At 45.2% G+C, this 15,677-nt stretch overlaps 1 protein-coding gene across 1 annotated transcript in view; it reads left to right on the forward strand.

Annotated features, from left to right (window-relative positions):
* The window catches only part of UCHL3 (ubiquitin C-terminal hydrolase L3), a 364,417-nt gene extending 353,189 nt beyond the window's left edge, over positions 1–11,228 (forward strand). Inside the window, exon 7 of the mRNA XM_078657433.1 lies at positions 11,004–11,228. Coding sequence (XP_078513559.1) covers positions 11,004–11,096 — 93 coding nt within the window. The 3' untranslated portion in view covers positions 11,097–11,228. The remainder of the gene's footprint in view (positions 1–11,003) is intronic.
* The last annotated feature ends 4,449 nt before the right edge of the window (positions 11,229–15,677 follow it).

A 15,677-nucleotide genomic window follows, 5' to 3' on the forward strand; every position in this document is an offset into this window, starting at 1 on the left:
ATGTCTTCTGGAAGAGGAGGATTCTGACGAGGGCAGTATGTTTCAAACCGCGACAAGCCCCTCTGAACTTAATGTAAAGTACCAAGATAGTTCAGATGAGGAGGATCAAGATCAGGAGGATCGGACAGCTTATTGGGAAGAATACCAGCCGCCTCCTCCGCCTATGGTTTACCTACCAGCATCCTTGGTGTCAGACCTACAGTTCCTCATTACAGACTATAAACAGAGGTTTCCTACATCTCCTAAAACTCAACCCCCAACGGTGTCTCCACCACCAAGACCACGGCTTCCACCTTTGAATTTACAGCCGGAGCCTGTCGTTTCGCCGCATCCTCCATCTACTGATGAGGAGGAGGAAGATCCGCATGAAGAGGGGGAACTCCATGATTCCCAGTCTACCCATGATGAATGGGACGACTATGTCATTCCCTGTCTTGCTTCTCCGGTGCCTGCCCAGGCTGACTCGCCACCTGAGGACATCGGGGGATTTCATAACATAGTTGAGAGAGTGGCGCAACGTTTTCAAATACCCATGACTTCACAACAACAAGATTGATTCTTGTATGATTTTAAGGAGCCTTTCAAGAAATCGGTCAGATCTATACCCATGATAGAATACTTATGGGGTCAGGGTGTGAAGATTATGCATAACCCTTCCTCAGTGCCCCCAGTATCGCCTCGCCTGGATAAAAAATACAGAGCGCCCGATACTGCTCCAGCTTGCTTGATAGGACATCCCAAACCGGACTCTTGTCATAACGCAGGCCGCTCAAAGAAAATCAAAAAATCCTTCTGCCCCACTAACCGCTCCTCCAGATAAGGAAGGCCGAAAGCTTGATAACATCGGAAAGCGTTTTCCTTCAATGTCAGCGTTAACTGTATTGGCGTCCAATGCCTTGGCACTGTTAGGACGTTATAACAGACAGTTATGGGCAGACATAGCTCCGTATCTGGCAGCCTTGCTGGAAGAATCAAAAGAAGAAGCTAAAAAGATCTTGCTTGAAAGTGAACGATCGGCATCGGAAATAGTAGATTGCGCGATTGATATCGCATCTACTGGGATTCGACAGCTGGCTGGCGCAGCAGTGTTAAGACACCAGGGTTGGTTGAAAGCAACTTAATTTCGACCTGAAATACAAACGAAAACTTTGGATATGCCCTATGATGGCCAGCTTCTTTACGGCCGCATATAGATGAAGCTCTCCAAGGTATAAAAAAGGATACCGACACGCCCAGAGCTTTGGGTACCCTCCAAATCAAAAATCCTTCCTTTCGTGGCTCAAGAGGGAGAGGGCAGTCCTCTTCTAGAGGTTATTACCAGAATCGGTCGTCCTACTTTTGTGGTCAACAATATCGACCACAATACCAACAGCGTCAGCAGCAGCAATCGTCCTATACTAAATCCTCCTTTCGTGGCAAGGGTCAACAGAAAGGTGCTGCTCGGCGACAATGACCCTTCACTTCAGCCAGTCTCCATTTCATCTCCACCCTCAAAAGTTGGAGGAAGAATTTCCCATTTTCTGAAAAATTGGAAACAAATTACAACGGACCCGACCTATGCTTCACAAAAATCTATGTATTCTAGTCCGGGAGATTTCACTTATGCTCCAGAAGGGAGCTATAGAAAGAGTTCCTCTTTCTCAACGGGGGAAAGGATTTTACTCCCGTTTTTCCTGATACAGAAAATGGAGAAAAAATGGAGACCAATTTTAGACCTAAGATCCCTCAACAGATTCTTGAAAAGCAGTTGTTTCGTACGGTGTCAATTCAGGAAGTTATACAACTTCTAGATGCGGAAGACTACATGGTGTCTCTGGATCTTCAGGATGCTTATTTTCACATCCCTATTCACCGGAATCACAAGAAGTTCTTGAGGTTTGCAGTAGCGGGCAGACACTTTCGTTTCCGTGTCCTACCGTTCGGGCTCAAATCTGCACCACACATTTTTACAAAATGCCTATCTCCAGTGGCTGCATATCTCAGGCAACAACACCATCAAGTTTTTCCATATCTGGACGACTGGTTAATCAAGGCACCATCCCTAGAAGACACGTCCAGGTCTTCCAGCGCTTGTCTACAGCTTTTTGATCGCTTGGGACTCACACTCAATCTGGACAAGTCGGTCCTCCTGCCTTCCCAGCGAATAAATTTCCTAGGCACTACCCTCGACACAACCCAGAGAAAGGCGTTTCCGTCACAAGAAAGAAATAACAGGTTTCTTTCATTGGCTATTCTCATAAGTTCCAAGAGGTCCTTAACAGTTCGCCTTTTCAAGTCCCTGCTCGGGATGATGTCATCATGCATTTTACTGGTTCCACACTGTCGTCTCCTCATGCGCCCTCTTCAAGAGGCGCTCTCAGCTCAATGGGTCCAATGCACAGGTGCATTTGAAGATGTCTTACGAATGACCCCTCAAATGGTCAAGGCTCTGCGGTGGTGGATTTGTCCTCAGAACCTTTCTCAAGGCTTGCCTTTCTTGCTTCCAGCTTCGCCGCATATCATCACAACAGAAGCGTCACTGGAAGTTTGGGGAGCTTTCCTCCAAGAACTGCAGATAAGTGGGAAGCGGTCCCCCTTCGAGAAAAATTTCATAAAAATCTCCTCGAACTGCGAGCGGTCTTCCTCGCCCTTCAATCTTTCCTACCAAGAATCAGGAATTCTCTAGTGCTTGTGCGTACGGACAATACCACGACAATGCACTATCTCAACAAACAGGGAGGGACTCGTTCCCTAACACTCTCTCACGAGTCGCAAAAAATCTGGAACTGGTTGATTCTCAACAATATTTCCCTTCGGGCAGAGTACGTCCCAGGAACAGACAACGTTCTGGCCGATTCTCTGAGCAGGCAACAGAAAACGTGTCACGGGTGGGAATTGGACCAGTGGACTCTCAACCAAATATTCTCACAATGGGTCACTCCTCTCATAGATCTATTCGCTTCAAGGCAGAATGCCAAATGCCAACACTTCGCAAGCGGGCATGCCCAGAAGGGATCTCTAGGGAATGCATTTTCGATCGCATGGTGCAACTTCTTTGCATACGCTTTTCCACACCGTTTCCAATGATTCCCAGAGTTCTCAGGAAATTGAAAGCGGGGCCTTGCATTCTCATTCTGATAGCCCCAGCTTGGCCACAACAGCATTGGTTCACAGAGCTTCACCTTCTCTCCCTGGAACCACCAATCCGGTTGAAACCGTTCTCTTCTCTCCTCACAATGAACCACCAGCAAGTCCAGCATCCGGATCCGGCATCTCTCAGGTTATTCGCTTGGCTCCTGAGTTCAAGGAATTTCAGAATCTAGACATTCCGCCGGATTGTAGAGCTGTTATGGCTCGGGCTCGAGTGGACAGTACTAACAAGACATACTCCTTAAAGTGGAAAAGGTTCTGGATTTGGGGCAAGTCACAGAAAATACTCCCTTTTTCTTCTTCTCCAGTACAAATATTGCCTTACCTTCTCCATTTGGCGAACTCGGGTCTTGCTCACGCTTCCATCAGGGTTCACTTGGCGGCAATATCCCATTACAGAAGATCTTCTGTTGGCCCTTCTCTCTGGTCTAACAGATTGATCAAGCAGTTTCTTAAAGGCCTGTTCAGAACTTTTCCTCCTGTGAAGACTTTACCTCCCGCTCGGCAACTCAGCACAGTTCTTTCTCAGCTCATTAAACATCCCTTTGAGCCTATACACAGAGCTGAACTTAAGCACCTCCCTTGGAAAACAGCGCTCCTTCTCGCCCTTACCTAAACAAGATGAGTAAGTGAGCTCCAGGCTTTTTCAATTCAAGATCCTTTCCTTCAATTCAAATAAGACAGGGTGATATTACGAACAAATCCAAAATTTGTGCCGAAAGTCCCGTCAGACTTCCATCTCAACGAGCCTGTAGTCTTACGCTCTTTCTTTCCAAAACCTCGCACTATGGCAGAGAGAACTCTGCATTCTCTGGATCTTAAACGCTGCCTAAAGTTTTATATTGAGAAGACAAAGACCTTCCGCAAATCCAACCAACTCTTTGTGGCTTACAGTCGACCTAGAAAAGGTCTTCCACTCACTAAGCAAAGTATCTCTCGCTGGATCTCTGCAGCTATTACTTTCTGTCACGAGCAGGCGGGGCAGCCCATGCATTCTACAGTACGGGCCCATGCCACTATAGTGATGTCTACATCCATGGCGCTCTTCGCAGGTGTGCCTATCATAGACATTTGCAGAGCAGCAACTTGGAAGACGCCGCATACATTCACCAAGCATTACTGCTTGGATACAGAACTCATGAAGGATGCTGCAGTGGGACAAGCAGTACTCCGTCATCTATTTCGATAGAGGTGAGCCTTCTTTTCATCCCGCCATCCTTTCTTGTATACGCACATTTCTCTATTGTATTTCTTAATGGTATCTTTGATTACAATTTGATGCTTTCTATGTGTCACTTTAATATGTTATTATCTGGTGAATTTGTATATGCTGTACCATCTGAAATGTAAATGTGTTTGTATTTATATAGCGCACTTCTACCCAGAGGTCTCGTAGCGCTGTATTCATACCGCTGTGGAACCTATCCTGGCTTTCCTGTGAAATGTCCACTCCTGGGCACCCCCAAGGTGAAGCCAGGCATCCAAGCGCTGCTGGGGCCGTTTGGAGATTAAGCAAGCTATTGCCCAGAGTCACAGAGTGGGACCCATGATTAGACTAGGCACGAGGCGAGAATTTTCAGGTCCAGGGAAATTAAGTCCAAGAGCCGCCGAGGCGGGAATTGAACCCTGGTCCCGGGCCAGACCTCTGCATCTGGGTCTGCCGCTCTAACCATTGAGCCACACTTCTCCAAATGTGCTTATTATTGCTTGCTACTCTGATTCAGGCATGTGAATCTATGAAAGATACCCTAATACTGGATAAGAAATGCGTTACTTACCTGTAACTGCAGTTATCCAGTATTGGTATCTTTCATAGATTCACATGCAACCCTCCCGCCTCCCCTGGAAGGACTCATCTAATTCTCTCAGTAATACGCCTACTTAGTACGGTGCTTATGAAAGTCTGAGGGACAGGAGCTCCTTCCAGGAGGGTTCTAGAGGGAGGTGATAGCTGATTGGCTCTTCTCTAGCGTTTGGTCCTTTTTACAAAAGGACATGGATATGTTACTAATGTGGGGCCTTTGGCCTATTACTCTATATGTCTAATGGGACATTACTTTATTTATGTCCCGGGGACTCCCATCCCGACGACGGGGAATGATTCAGGCATGTGAATCTATGAAAGATACCAATACTGGATTTCTGCAGTTACAGGTAAGTAACGCATTTCTTCCTTATTTGCGACTCACAAATTGCGAGTCGCAATTAATTAATTGCTTCCCATTCATTCCTATGGGCCTACAGGCCCATAGGAATGAATGGGAATTTGTGCATGCAATTTCAAGGGTGCAAGGGTACCAAAAGGACACCCTGTTGCATCCCTGAAATATGCATGTGTGCAGATGTTGCGCACACACCTGCCCCAAGGGCATGTGTCTGTGTATCATGGAAGTTTGAAAAATGCTTTTCACCAAATTACCATCAAGTTCAAATTGATGGTAATTTACGACCCCTAATAGCGAAATCGCTATTTGTGATTGCATCATGCATTGCATTTAGTGAATCGCAATTTGTGATTCTCTAACTGCAATCACAATTTAAGTAATCGCTAGTTTAGCGATTACTTAAATAGCGATTTTTGCATTTGGGGCGATGCATCCCAAATGCAAAAGTACCAGTCGCAAAGGGGCGGATTCTGTGAATCTGCTCGTTTGCGACTGGTGTTTCGGTTAATGCATGGGGCCCTTAGTCAGTGGAATATGACTGTAGATTGATGCACCAACACTGACCACAGCTAAGAAACATGGGGACAGGGAAGCAGTTTGATGTATTACGTTGGTGTCAAACTACAAACAATATTTTTTTATGATTGAAAATGCATGCTTAGGTAGTAAAATGTAGTTATGTACCAGTCACCACATTTAGAAGACTTGAAGTGTGAGACGGGTACATATATTAGCGATGTTGGAGGAGTTTACAATACAGTTCTAAGGTAGTGGGAAGAGCAATAACTGCCGCTTGAACAGTCCGTGGAAAAGGGATGAGCTTTATTAATTGAGCAGGAACTAGCAGGTGTCTTTTGGAAGCAGCAGTACCAGAAGGTGCGTTGTTCAATAGTAAAAAAAGCTCAGAAGGATAGCAGTAACTATTGACTAAGTCTGACATGGGGAGCAACACTATGAGGTAATTCAATTTGCCAAAAAAAAAGGAAAGTTTAGAGCGGAGATTTAAAATATATATATTTTTATACAGATCTATAAGTAACTATCATCACTTGTTAAATGTTTATGAACGACAGGTTATAATATTATATGATATTGATTAATTTAAGTGTGACAATATAGCAGCGAATATTAGAAGAATCACCTATGCTCCACGATTCAAAAAGGAGACAAAGTCCTTTCTGATGGGTAAATTTCTCCCATAATGAACAACCAGGATTAGTAAGACTTTTTGGAAATCTGCAGGCAACCCGGCGATCCTCTACACTCTACATTCAGCTGTTCAAGTAAGCTATTGTGAGCAGGATTAATGTCCTGCTAATCGCAGACCAAAGAAACTGATCACTTCACGAATCAAGCTACTGTCATGGATTGAGCTCTAATGGCTCTTTTCAGCTAGGGTGGATACAGTTAGTCCCTTCGACTACCAACAGTGATGTTGTCTATGGACGGGTACCTCGATCAATCCACAGGTAATTTTGATTAGACTAGCAATACTATAACCAGTATGGGTATCTACGATCTCAGGAGTGGTCTTATTTTAAATTTAATTATGATATGACATACTTTACTGTAATCTAATGATTTCTAGTATGCTTCATTTTATGGGTTTTGTGTATGGGTAAGCATATATCAATGTTAGTGGAATACGTATACATGTTCTTGACGTGAATGAACTGGATATCTGCTGATGTTGAATGTGATTGAAATGTAAAGAGCTCTGACACCCACATTTTGGGTCTTGTTCGCGCTATAGAAAACACTGAATAAATAAATAAAAATAACAAAAGAAAATACCGCAGTCAATAACATTAGTGTGCAAAGCACCCATGACTGATTGCTACCTTTCACGATTCACTGGCAGTTACTAGTTTTCCATCTTTGGACAAAATTCAATTTAAGAAAACAGTATGTCGGGATCATCCCTCCTAGCCTGGTTCTTGTGTGGACCATTAAGTTGGATATCTAGTTCTGCTTAACCGGACAGAGTTAAAGAGTATTTTGGCCATTAGGGAAGGCATTCTGTTGACGTTTGTCATACTTTGCTGACCAGTCGACCAGGAAGCACCCAAGGCTCTTGCCAAATCCTTGCACCCCGTTCTAGTATCCTCGGCTCTTCTAAAATTTTCTTCAGTCTTTATCTATATAGAAACCACAGATGTCAAGCCTGCTATAGTTTGGGCCATAGTAGACTTCCAGGACATTGCTATTCTGTATGTGGCGAGCACCATGGCCATATCTATAAAGCAGCTCTCTGCTCAAGACTTCCTGGAAAGTACCATGATGGCAACTTCCAGGGGTTGAAGTGTGCTTTTGGTCGTCACCTCCAATAATTTTATAGTTGCCATATTCGAAAAGGGGCTATTACCACGGACCTCGAAATAATAAGAAAAAGTTGGTGCTATTATAGTCACATCTGGGGCATCTGTAAATTGCATTCTGATACACTTAGGTGTCAAAGAGATGAAGGTAAATGAATTTCAGGAGCTTCAACTGCTTGTTTCTGGACACAGATCTGAGAAAGCTAAGCCAATTATATGAAGATACTTATGCTCTTTTGGGAGGCTTAAAGCAATGGGTATGCATCCATGTAAGTAGGTAAGAATGAAATAAAAACCTGCCTCGAAGTGCCGAAAGTTAGGAGATGGTGGAAAAAGTTGTGCCACAGACCTATAATCCCATTACAGTGGTGGTGTCCCAGGAAACTATTTGATAGACATGGTAGCCCTAAATCTGAGAAAGTGTTTTACAAAAGCTTGAGTTTTTTTTAAGAGAGAGATGCTATAACGGATATGTTAGAGAGGTAGGCGTTTCATTTTTAGCTGCAACGAAAATATGGGTGTTCTTGCACATTGGTTCCTGATCCATCGGAGAAGCCCTTCCTTAGGGAAAATGGACCAAACATTGTAAAAGAGGCTTCAGTATTTCTGCAATTTCTCTGAAATGCAAAGAGTAATTAAGCAACAACGTGATTTATAATATAGTGTATTTTATGTGTAAAATGGAAAAAAACGTCACTAATTTAGAGATGTGTTGTAGTCCTTATCTTTGACATTCAGTTGTTCATGGGGTATTATAGTTTGCACTTTCTAAATGATAAATATGTATGGTTTTTTTAAATGTCTGTGATGAAAGCCTGTTGAAAATATTTAAAATAATTCTTTGCTTAGGGGTGATGCAGAGTAATACATGCTGCCAGATAATGTACCTAAAATGTGTTGTTTTTCATTTTTGAAGGCTTTTAGTGACTTTTTTCTGGCAAGGAAACAATTTAGAGAAGGAACTCAGTCTTTATTAGAAAGTCTTTCAACTGAGCTCACACTTCCTTAGGACTATGCAAGTCTGAGCCTTGCTACTAATTACTTTAGTGGCTCTAGTCTTTATCAGTAAGATTTTTGTAATTTTTTAGCAACTGATCCAGCACACAAAACTATTGTTTTCAAATTCAATACAACAGTAACCACATTTCATGAATTACAATTTAAAATCATTCAGTAGCAGAATCCTTAGTTGTTTTTATAGAAGTTCAATCTTTATTTGGTTCTTCGCAAAATGTAGCCAACGCGTTTCGTCCTCCACGGACTTCTTCAGGGCAATTGGAATGAACTTTTCTTATGTAGGCAGGGGTTCTTCCTTCCAGCTTTATGGTAATTTTATGTGGTAATTCTCTTCTTGAAAAATTATAGACACATTGGTATCACAAGTTAGGATCCTTCGGGTCAGATAGCCCAATATAGCAACAATTAAGAGGGTGATTCAAGCCGGCTCCATAGCGTGGCATTCCTTGTTGTTGGCCACAACAAGGAATGCCACGCGATGGAGCCGGCTTGAATCACCCTCTTAATTGTTGCTATATTGGGCTATCTGACCCGAAGGATCCTAACTTGTGATACCAATGTGTCTATAATTTTTCAAGAAGAGAATTACCACATAAAATTACCATAAAGCTGGAAGGAAGAATCCCTGCCTACATAAGAAAAGTTCATTCCAATTGCCCTGAAGAAGTCCGTGGAGGACGAAACGCGTTGGCTACAACAATTAAGAGGGTGATTCAAGCCGGCTCCATCGCGTGGCATTCCTTGTTGTTGGCCACAACAAGGAATGCCACGCGATGGAGCCGGCTTGAATCACCCTCTTAATTGTTGCTATATTGGGCTATCTGACCCGAAGGATCCTAACTTGTGATACCAATGTGTCTATAATTTTTCAAGAAGAGAATTACCACATAAAATTACCATAAAGCTGGAAGGAAGAATCCCTGCCTACATAAGAAAAGTTCATTCCAATTGCCCTGAAGAAGTCCGTGGAGGACGAAACGCGTTGGCTACATTTTGCGAAGAACCAAATAAAGATTGAACTTCTATAAAAACAACTAAGGATTCTGCTACTGAATGATTTTAAATTGTAATTCATGAAATGTGGTTACTGTTGTATTGAATTTGAAAACAATAGTTTTGTGTGCTGGATCAGATGCTAAAAAATTGCTTGTTAGAATGAATTTTTCGTTCTAGGAGATTTAGGGGTAAAGAATCTCCGATCCGTGTCACCATAAAAAATAACTGAGGCGATACATAAGATAGGTGCAATTGTGCTTATAACCCCTTTCCCCATCTCGTGTTTTCAAAAATACAGTAAGATTTTTGTAGTTGGATCCATTATAGCAGTTAGTTAAATTTGTGTTTCTTGTAATTGTCAGCATGGACTTACTTTTGGGATGGTTATCCTCCATTATCTTAATTCCCCCTTCCTTTTTCCATTTCCAATCTGCCAAAAATAATTTGCACAGAAAAAACAAATTCTGTTTCTTTGATGTCCTTGCTTATCACCAATCAGATCACCACTCACCCTTATTACTTGTATACTCTTGTTAGTGGCGGTATGAAACATCCAGAAATATGAAAACATCCTCTGCGTTAAACTGATCTTTCAAATAAGGTGCATGGTGATAATTTTTTCACTAATATGTCTTAGCTGTTTTTTTTACCTCTTGCAGAAATGTTTGATATATACAGTCGGGAAGAGGTACATAACTGAAAATTAAACAAACTGTAATGGAGTGCACTTAGGAAAGCAAAGGAAGTAGAGAGATGAGACAGCACAAATAATTCCTTGGCAGTCCATGTGCAATCTGCCATTAAACTCTGTGGCGACATTGCCTAGGTAGGGAAAGCTAATGATTGGCTGCCTTATAGACCAAGGTGAGGAAGATGTACAGGATCTTGGTTTGTCTAGAGCACCAGCTGACCTTAAAAGGTGAGGGTAAGAAAGGAAATTGGATTATTATTTGCGGTGGATGACTTCCCACTTCAAGGAAAAATCTAAATCCTTGTGTGGGTGGACCTTCAAATTCACTAAATAAACTTGAGCTCAATACACCCTGGTAGCTGTGGCATAGAGCATACAGGCTTAAATCGGAGGCAATGTGTAAAGTATGTATGCAGTACCCAAACAGTAATAAGGTCAAAATGTTTGAGTTTTTGTTAGGAGTCAATTGATATTTGCTAGTTGTATGAATCTGGAGAAAAAGAAACCTGAAAGACAAGCAGTGTTAGGACTGTACACCTTCTTTAATATGTAATATATGCCGGCCGTACTTCTCTGTTTCGCATCTTTCATAACTGTAACAATCTAAAATTGTCATGTACTGTCAGTACAAGGTGTGTGTGCAGTCACAACACACTCTAAAAGGTGTGCTTGTTTCCCTTTTCGCAGGACGCAGTAGTGATCTGTAAGAAGTTCATGAACCGGGACCCAGATGAGTTGAGATTTACCGTGGTTGCTCTTGGAAAATCTCATGAATTATAAGGAGAATACAACCCTTTTAATCTGTTTGTAATTCAAAAGGTGCCATGTAGGATTACTGCAAATGTTGATATTGCCTTTATCTTGTTCCTATAACTGAAACATACTTTACACAAATAAAGCCGTTAATCCCTCCTTTTATTGTTTGGTGCTATTGAATGTGTTTTTGTGGAATTATTTACCCTCTTTTATCTTTAGTCATTTAGGTCATTAAAAGCAATCCTCAGGACCATACACTGGTGGACACGCTGAGACAAGAACTAACCCACTACTTCTCAACCAACGAGGGTTCAGTTCCCTCGCCTGGGACCCTGTGGGAGTCTGGCAAGGCAGTGGTTCGCGGGGTGGCGAGTGGGCTTGTACATGCCAAGCGGACAGACCAGCTGGCCCGGCTCGCGGAGTTGGAGTCTCGGGCGGCACAACTGGAGGCAGAGCAAACCTCCGCTGGGCGCGTGGACCCCACCCGGCAGCTGGCGCTGATTCGCGAAGAAATCCGACAGATCTCATTGGACTCTGCCCAAATGCTGTGGCGGTCGTCGGTGGCGCGGGTGTATGGCTGGGGGGACAAAAATGACAAACTCCTCCATAACTTGGTCTCTTATCCCAAAATCCATCGCATTATTCCAGAGGTTCATGCTCCAGACGGCACCCTCCAGGTGACATCCGCGGCCTTAGCCAGAACCGTTGCAACCTTTTATGTGCGCCTCTACGCGGCGCGACCGACAGACGCGCCCCTGACCACCCTCCTGGATGGGGCTAGTGCCCGGCTCCCCTCTCTCACTCCTGACTCAGCAGAAGCCCTAGAGCGACTCTTTACCTTGGATTAGGTTCTGGAGGCCATCCCCCTTCTCCACTCTGGCAAGACGCCCGGCCCGGACGGATACCCCGAAGAGTATTATGCTGCCTTCCGGGATATCCTGGCTCCCCGACTTTTGGCCCTCTTTCGGCATGTGGCGAAGAATGGCTCCTTCCCCCCCTGAATCGGACCTGGCCACGACAGTGGTCATCCCTAAGACCCAGCCGCCCTCCACGAGCTGCGCGGACTACCGTCCAATTTCACTTATCAACACCGAGATCAAGCTCTTTGCCACGATACTGGCCCAGAGGCTTAAGCCTCTCCTGCAGGATCTGGTCCACCCCAACCAATGCGACTTTATGCCAACCAGGGGCACCCATCACTGCATCCGCCGCCTTCACTTGGCCTTGGCCCACCGTGCCCACCTGTCCCCATTTCTGGCACTCCTTTTTCTCAACTTCGAGAAGGCCTTTGACGCGGTGGGCTGGGACTACCAGCAGGATGTGCTGAAGGCGACGGGCTTCGGCCTGTTTCGCCGCCTTATCGGGGTCCTCTACGCCAACCCAAGGGCCCAGGTGCTTGTCAACGGGACGCTCTCCGAGGCCTTTCCGATCTGCAGAGGTACGCGCCAGGGGTGTCCCCTCTCCCCACTCCTATTTGCGCTAGCGATGAAGTCCCTGGCGGCGCTCATCCGGCAGGACCCCCTCGTCCAGGGATGGGCCTGGAACGAGAGCCACGTAGACAAAATAGCCCTCTACGCTGATGACGTGCTCCTATACTTGGCGGACCCAGCGAATTCGGGCCCCAGGTGCCTGCAGATCCTCGCGGACTTCGAGAGGGTTTCCGGGCTCCGGCTCAACGTGGCCAAATCCACACTGGTCCCATTGCATCCCTCAAGGGAATGCTTTGACTGGCAGTCGTCTATTCCCCTTAGACACCACTCGGTTAAATATTTGGGAATATGGGTGGCCCTCCTGCCGGAACTTGAGTGGGCGCTAAATATCACACCCCTGGTGACCCGGATGAAGGCAGACCTTAAAAAATGGCAAACCCTTCCCCTCAACCCCCTAGGACGAAGCGCTCTGTTTAAAATGATGGTCCTCCCCCGCTTCCTCTACATCCTACATCCCCCTCTCCCGCACCTGGTTCCAAGAGCTTGACGGGACCTTGTCCCGATTCCTCTGGGGAGGCGGACAACCGCGGATGTCCCTGGCGCACAGTCGCATCCCCCCCTTCGATGGGGGCCTGGGGGTGACTCACCTTTACCTCTACTATCTTGCCACCAAACTGATAGTCATCCACGACTGGTACGCGGGCGGCCGGTCCAACCCGGCGTACAGCGTGGACTTTCTACAGAACCAGGCGTTCCTATATGGAAGCCCGGTCCCACAGACAATAGCGCCCATCACTAGAACGGTCCTCCTGGCATGGCGCACTGCCCTGCGCCACCCGGGGTGGGACCGTAAACTCACTTGTCAGACGCCGCTCTGGCACTGCGCCTGGCTCCGGGAGGTTGCGTCCCTGAACGGATTCCGTCGCTGGGATCTAATTGGCATTTCGGTCCTTGGCGACGTCGGGGCGGGAGACCATACCGTGCCTTTGCAGATCTGCAGCAGCGTCATGCCCTACCCCACGCCCAACACTTTCGATAACTGCAGTTGTGCCACGCCCTCCACACACATCTCACCTCACCAGTTACCCTCCCGGAGTTCAGCCCACTAGAAACCCAGGTGATGATGGGGAACCTGGGTAAGGGAGGAGTGTCACGCATTTATCGCTCCCTAGTAAATAATGGCCCTGCGTCCTTAGATAAGCTGCGCGCTCGGTGGAAGGGTTGAGTGGGCCACCTAGAGGGGGAAGATTGGAGGGATGCCCTTATGGCTCCCAGAACTCTGACCACGTCCTCCAGGCTTCGCCTGGTGCAGATATACTACTTACATGCGGTCTACCTCGCCCCGAGCGACTCTTCCGTGCCCACTTGCGACCCTCCCCAGACTGCCTTGAATGCGGTTCATCCCCCGCTGATTTCTTCCACATGGTATGGCTTTGCCCGGTGTTGGGAAGGTTCTGGAAGGGCTGGAGCGAGAGCTCACACAGGCCCTGGGATTGGAGGTACCACATGACCCGCTGCGGATGCTGTTGGGGATCTTTGATGGCCTGGACGGCTCCAGGATGGACAAGCGCCTATTGGGAACGGCGGTGGCTGTGGCCAAAAGGGACATAGCGATGTACTGGTCACGTGCCGCGGCGCCTACTGTAAAGGGTTGGAGGAGGGAGGTGGATTGGTGCGGCACCCAAGAGGAGGCCCTGTTCGAATCCCAAGGCTCTCCAGAATTGTTCCACAAAGTGTGGGGGAAATGGTTCAACATGGTCCCGCCATGAGTCTAGTTGTATTGAATGTCTTACAATCTGCCAATACTGTAATACTGGATGAGATGTTGGACTGGAGTGGACCGGCCCTGTCTAATTCTCTTATTGAGTCAGATCCGCTGTATATGTTGATTTGTGAGCTGCAACCAATACACTTTTTTCACTGTTTTATATAGCTAATAAAGTTGATTATCAAAAAAAAAGCGATCCTCTTCTCTGAAAAGCACAACTATCATAACAATCCACTATTGCTCGTTTGAATCCATTTTCTAACGGCATGAAAGACATACACAAAGTAATTGTCACTAAGATTCTTTGCAAACTGCAAATGATCTGTCATGAGGAATCTATTCGTATTTTCTGAACGTGTATCTAGTGGTGACATATAAAGAGAAAATGTGCCTCCCATGACCCAGGCCACGTATTCTGAATTAGGATTTAATAATTCTGCTGAATACACGAGCACATAAACAGTCGATCTAGTTCTTGCTGCCTTCTTATGTCACTGTTCCCCTCCGCGCCAGAAAACACTCTTGAGTAACAGTGCGCAATACAAATCCCTTTATAACATAACATAACATACACAATCTGTTGATTAAATAGGCTCATTAGATACAGTAACTGTGTGTGATATTAACACACACTACATGTTTTCTTCATTTCTTGTTAATACATTTCGGGACTACTTTCACCACAGAATGACAGCGCTTGTCAGCTCTTTTAGTCATGCGAGATGCTTTGTAAGTCTTGTTCAGCCAAAGACCCTTTGTCTAAAATTGGAACAGCTCCTCTCAGTCATGGGTTTCCTGGGGTCAGCCCTCACTGCCCCTGTCAGCTATTGCTTGTTTGAAGTGTCTTTCACATTTTGATTAGACCACAATTTTTACACAGGTTACATTTTGTGATTGGTAAAGAAGTAGTCCATCTCCAGGATCTATATTTTGTTTTCCTCACTGGACGGCTCTTTATGCACCAAAAAGGCCCTTATTCCTGGGAACACAATGCTTCTTAAAGACCACAATGTCCGGTTTCACACAGCAGCACAACATCTACAGCAGAGGAGCCGCCATCTCCCCATTAACTCCCTACACGTTCTTTTGAGCAACTGAGAACACTGCAAGGAAGATTTTGGGAGACTAAAGTGCAAATATCGCATGTGCTGTCATATAAAGAAAAGATAGACTAAATAAAATATATACACTGTATTGTCCAGGACAGGTAGATAAACCAGACACAGCGGCCATCTTGGAAATGTTTGGCTTCCTTTACTAGAAAAAAATCTGTTGACATTTCAAGATTTAAATTGAAGTGAAGATATGAAAGTAGTGAAATACATAACTACAGACATTCAGACAACGTTGTTGTTACAACTTTATTTTCCTCTAAGGATTTAACGCCATCAGGCAGGATAATGCTGT

The sequence above is a fragment of the Lissotriton helveticus genome, chromosome 8 (assembly GCF_964261635.1).
Source record: "Lissotriton helveticus chromosome 8, aLisHel1.1, whole genome shotgun sequence".
In the NCBI taxonomy this organism is placed as follows: domain Eukaryota; kingdom Metazoa; phylum Chordata; class Amphibia; order Caudata; family Salamandridae; genus Lissotriton; species Lissotriton helveticus.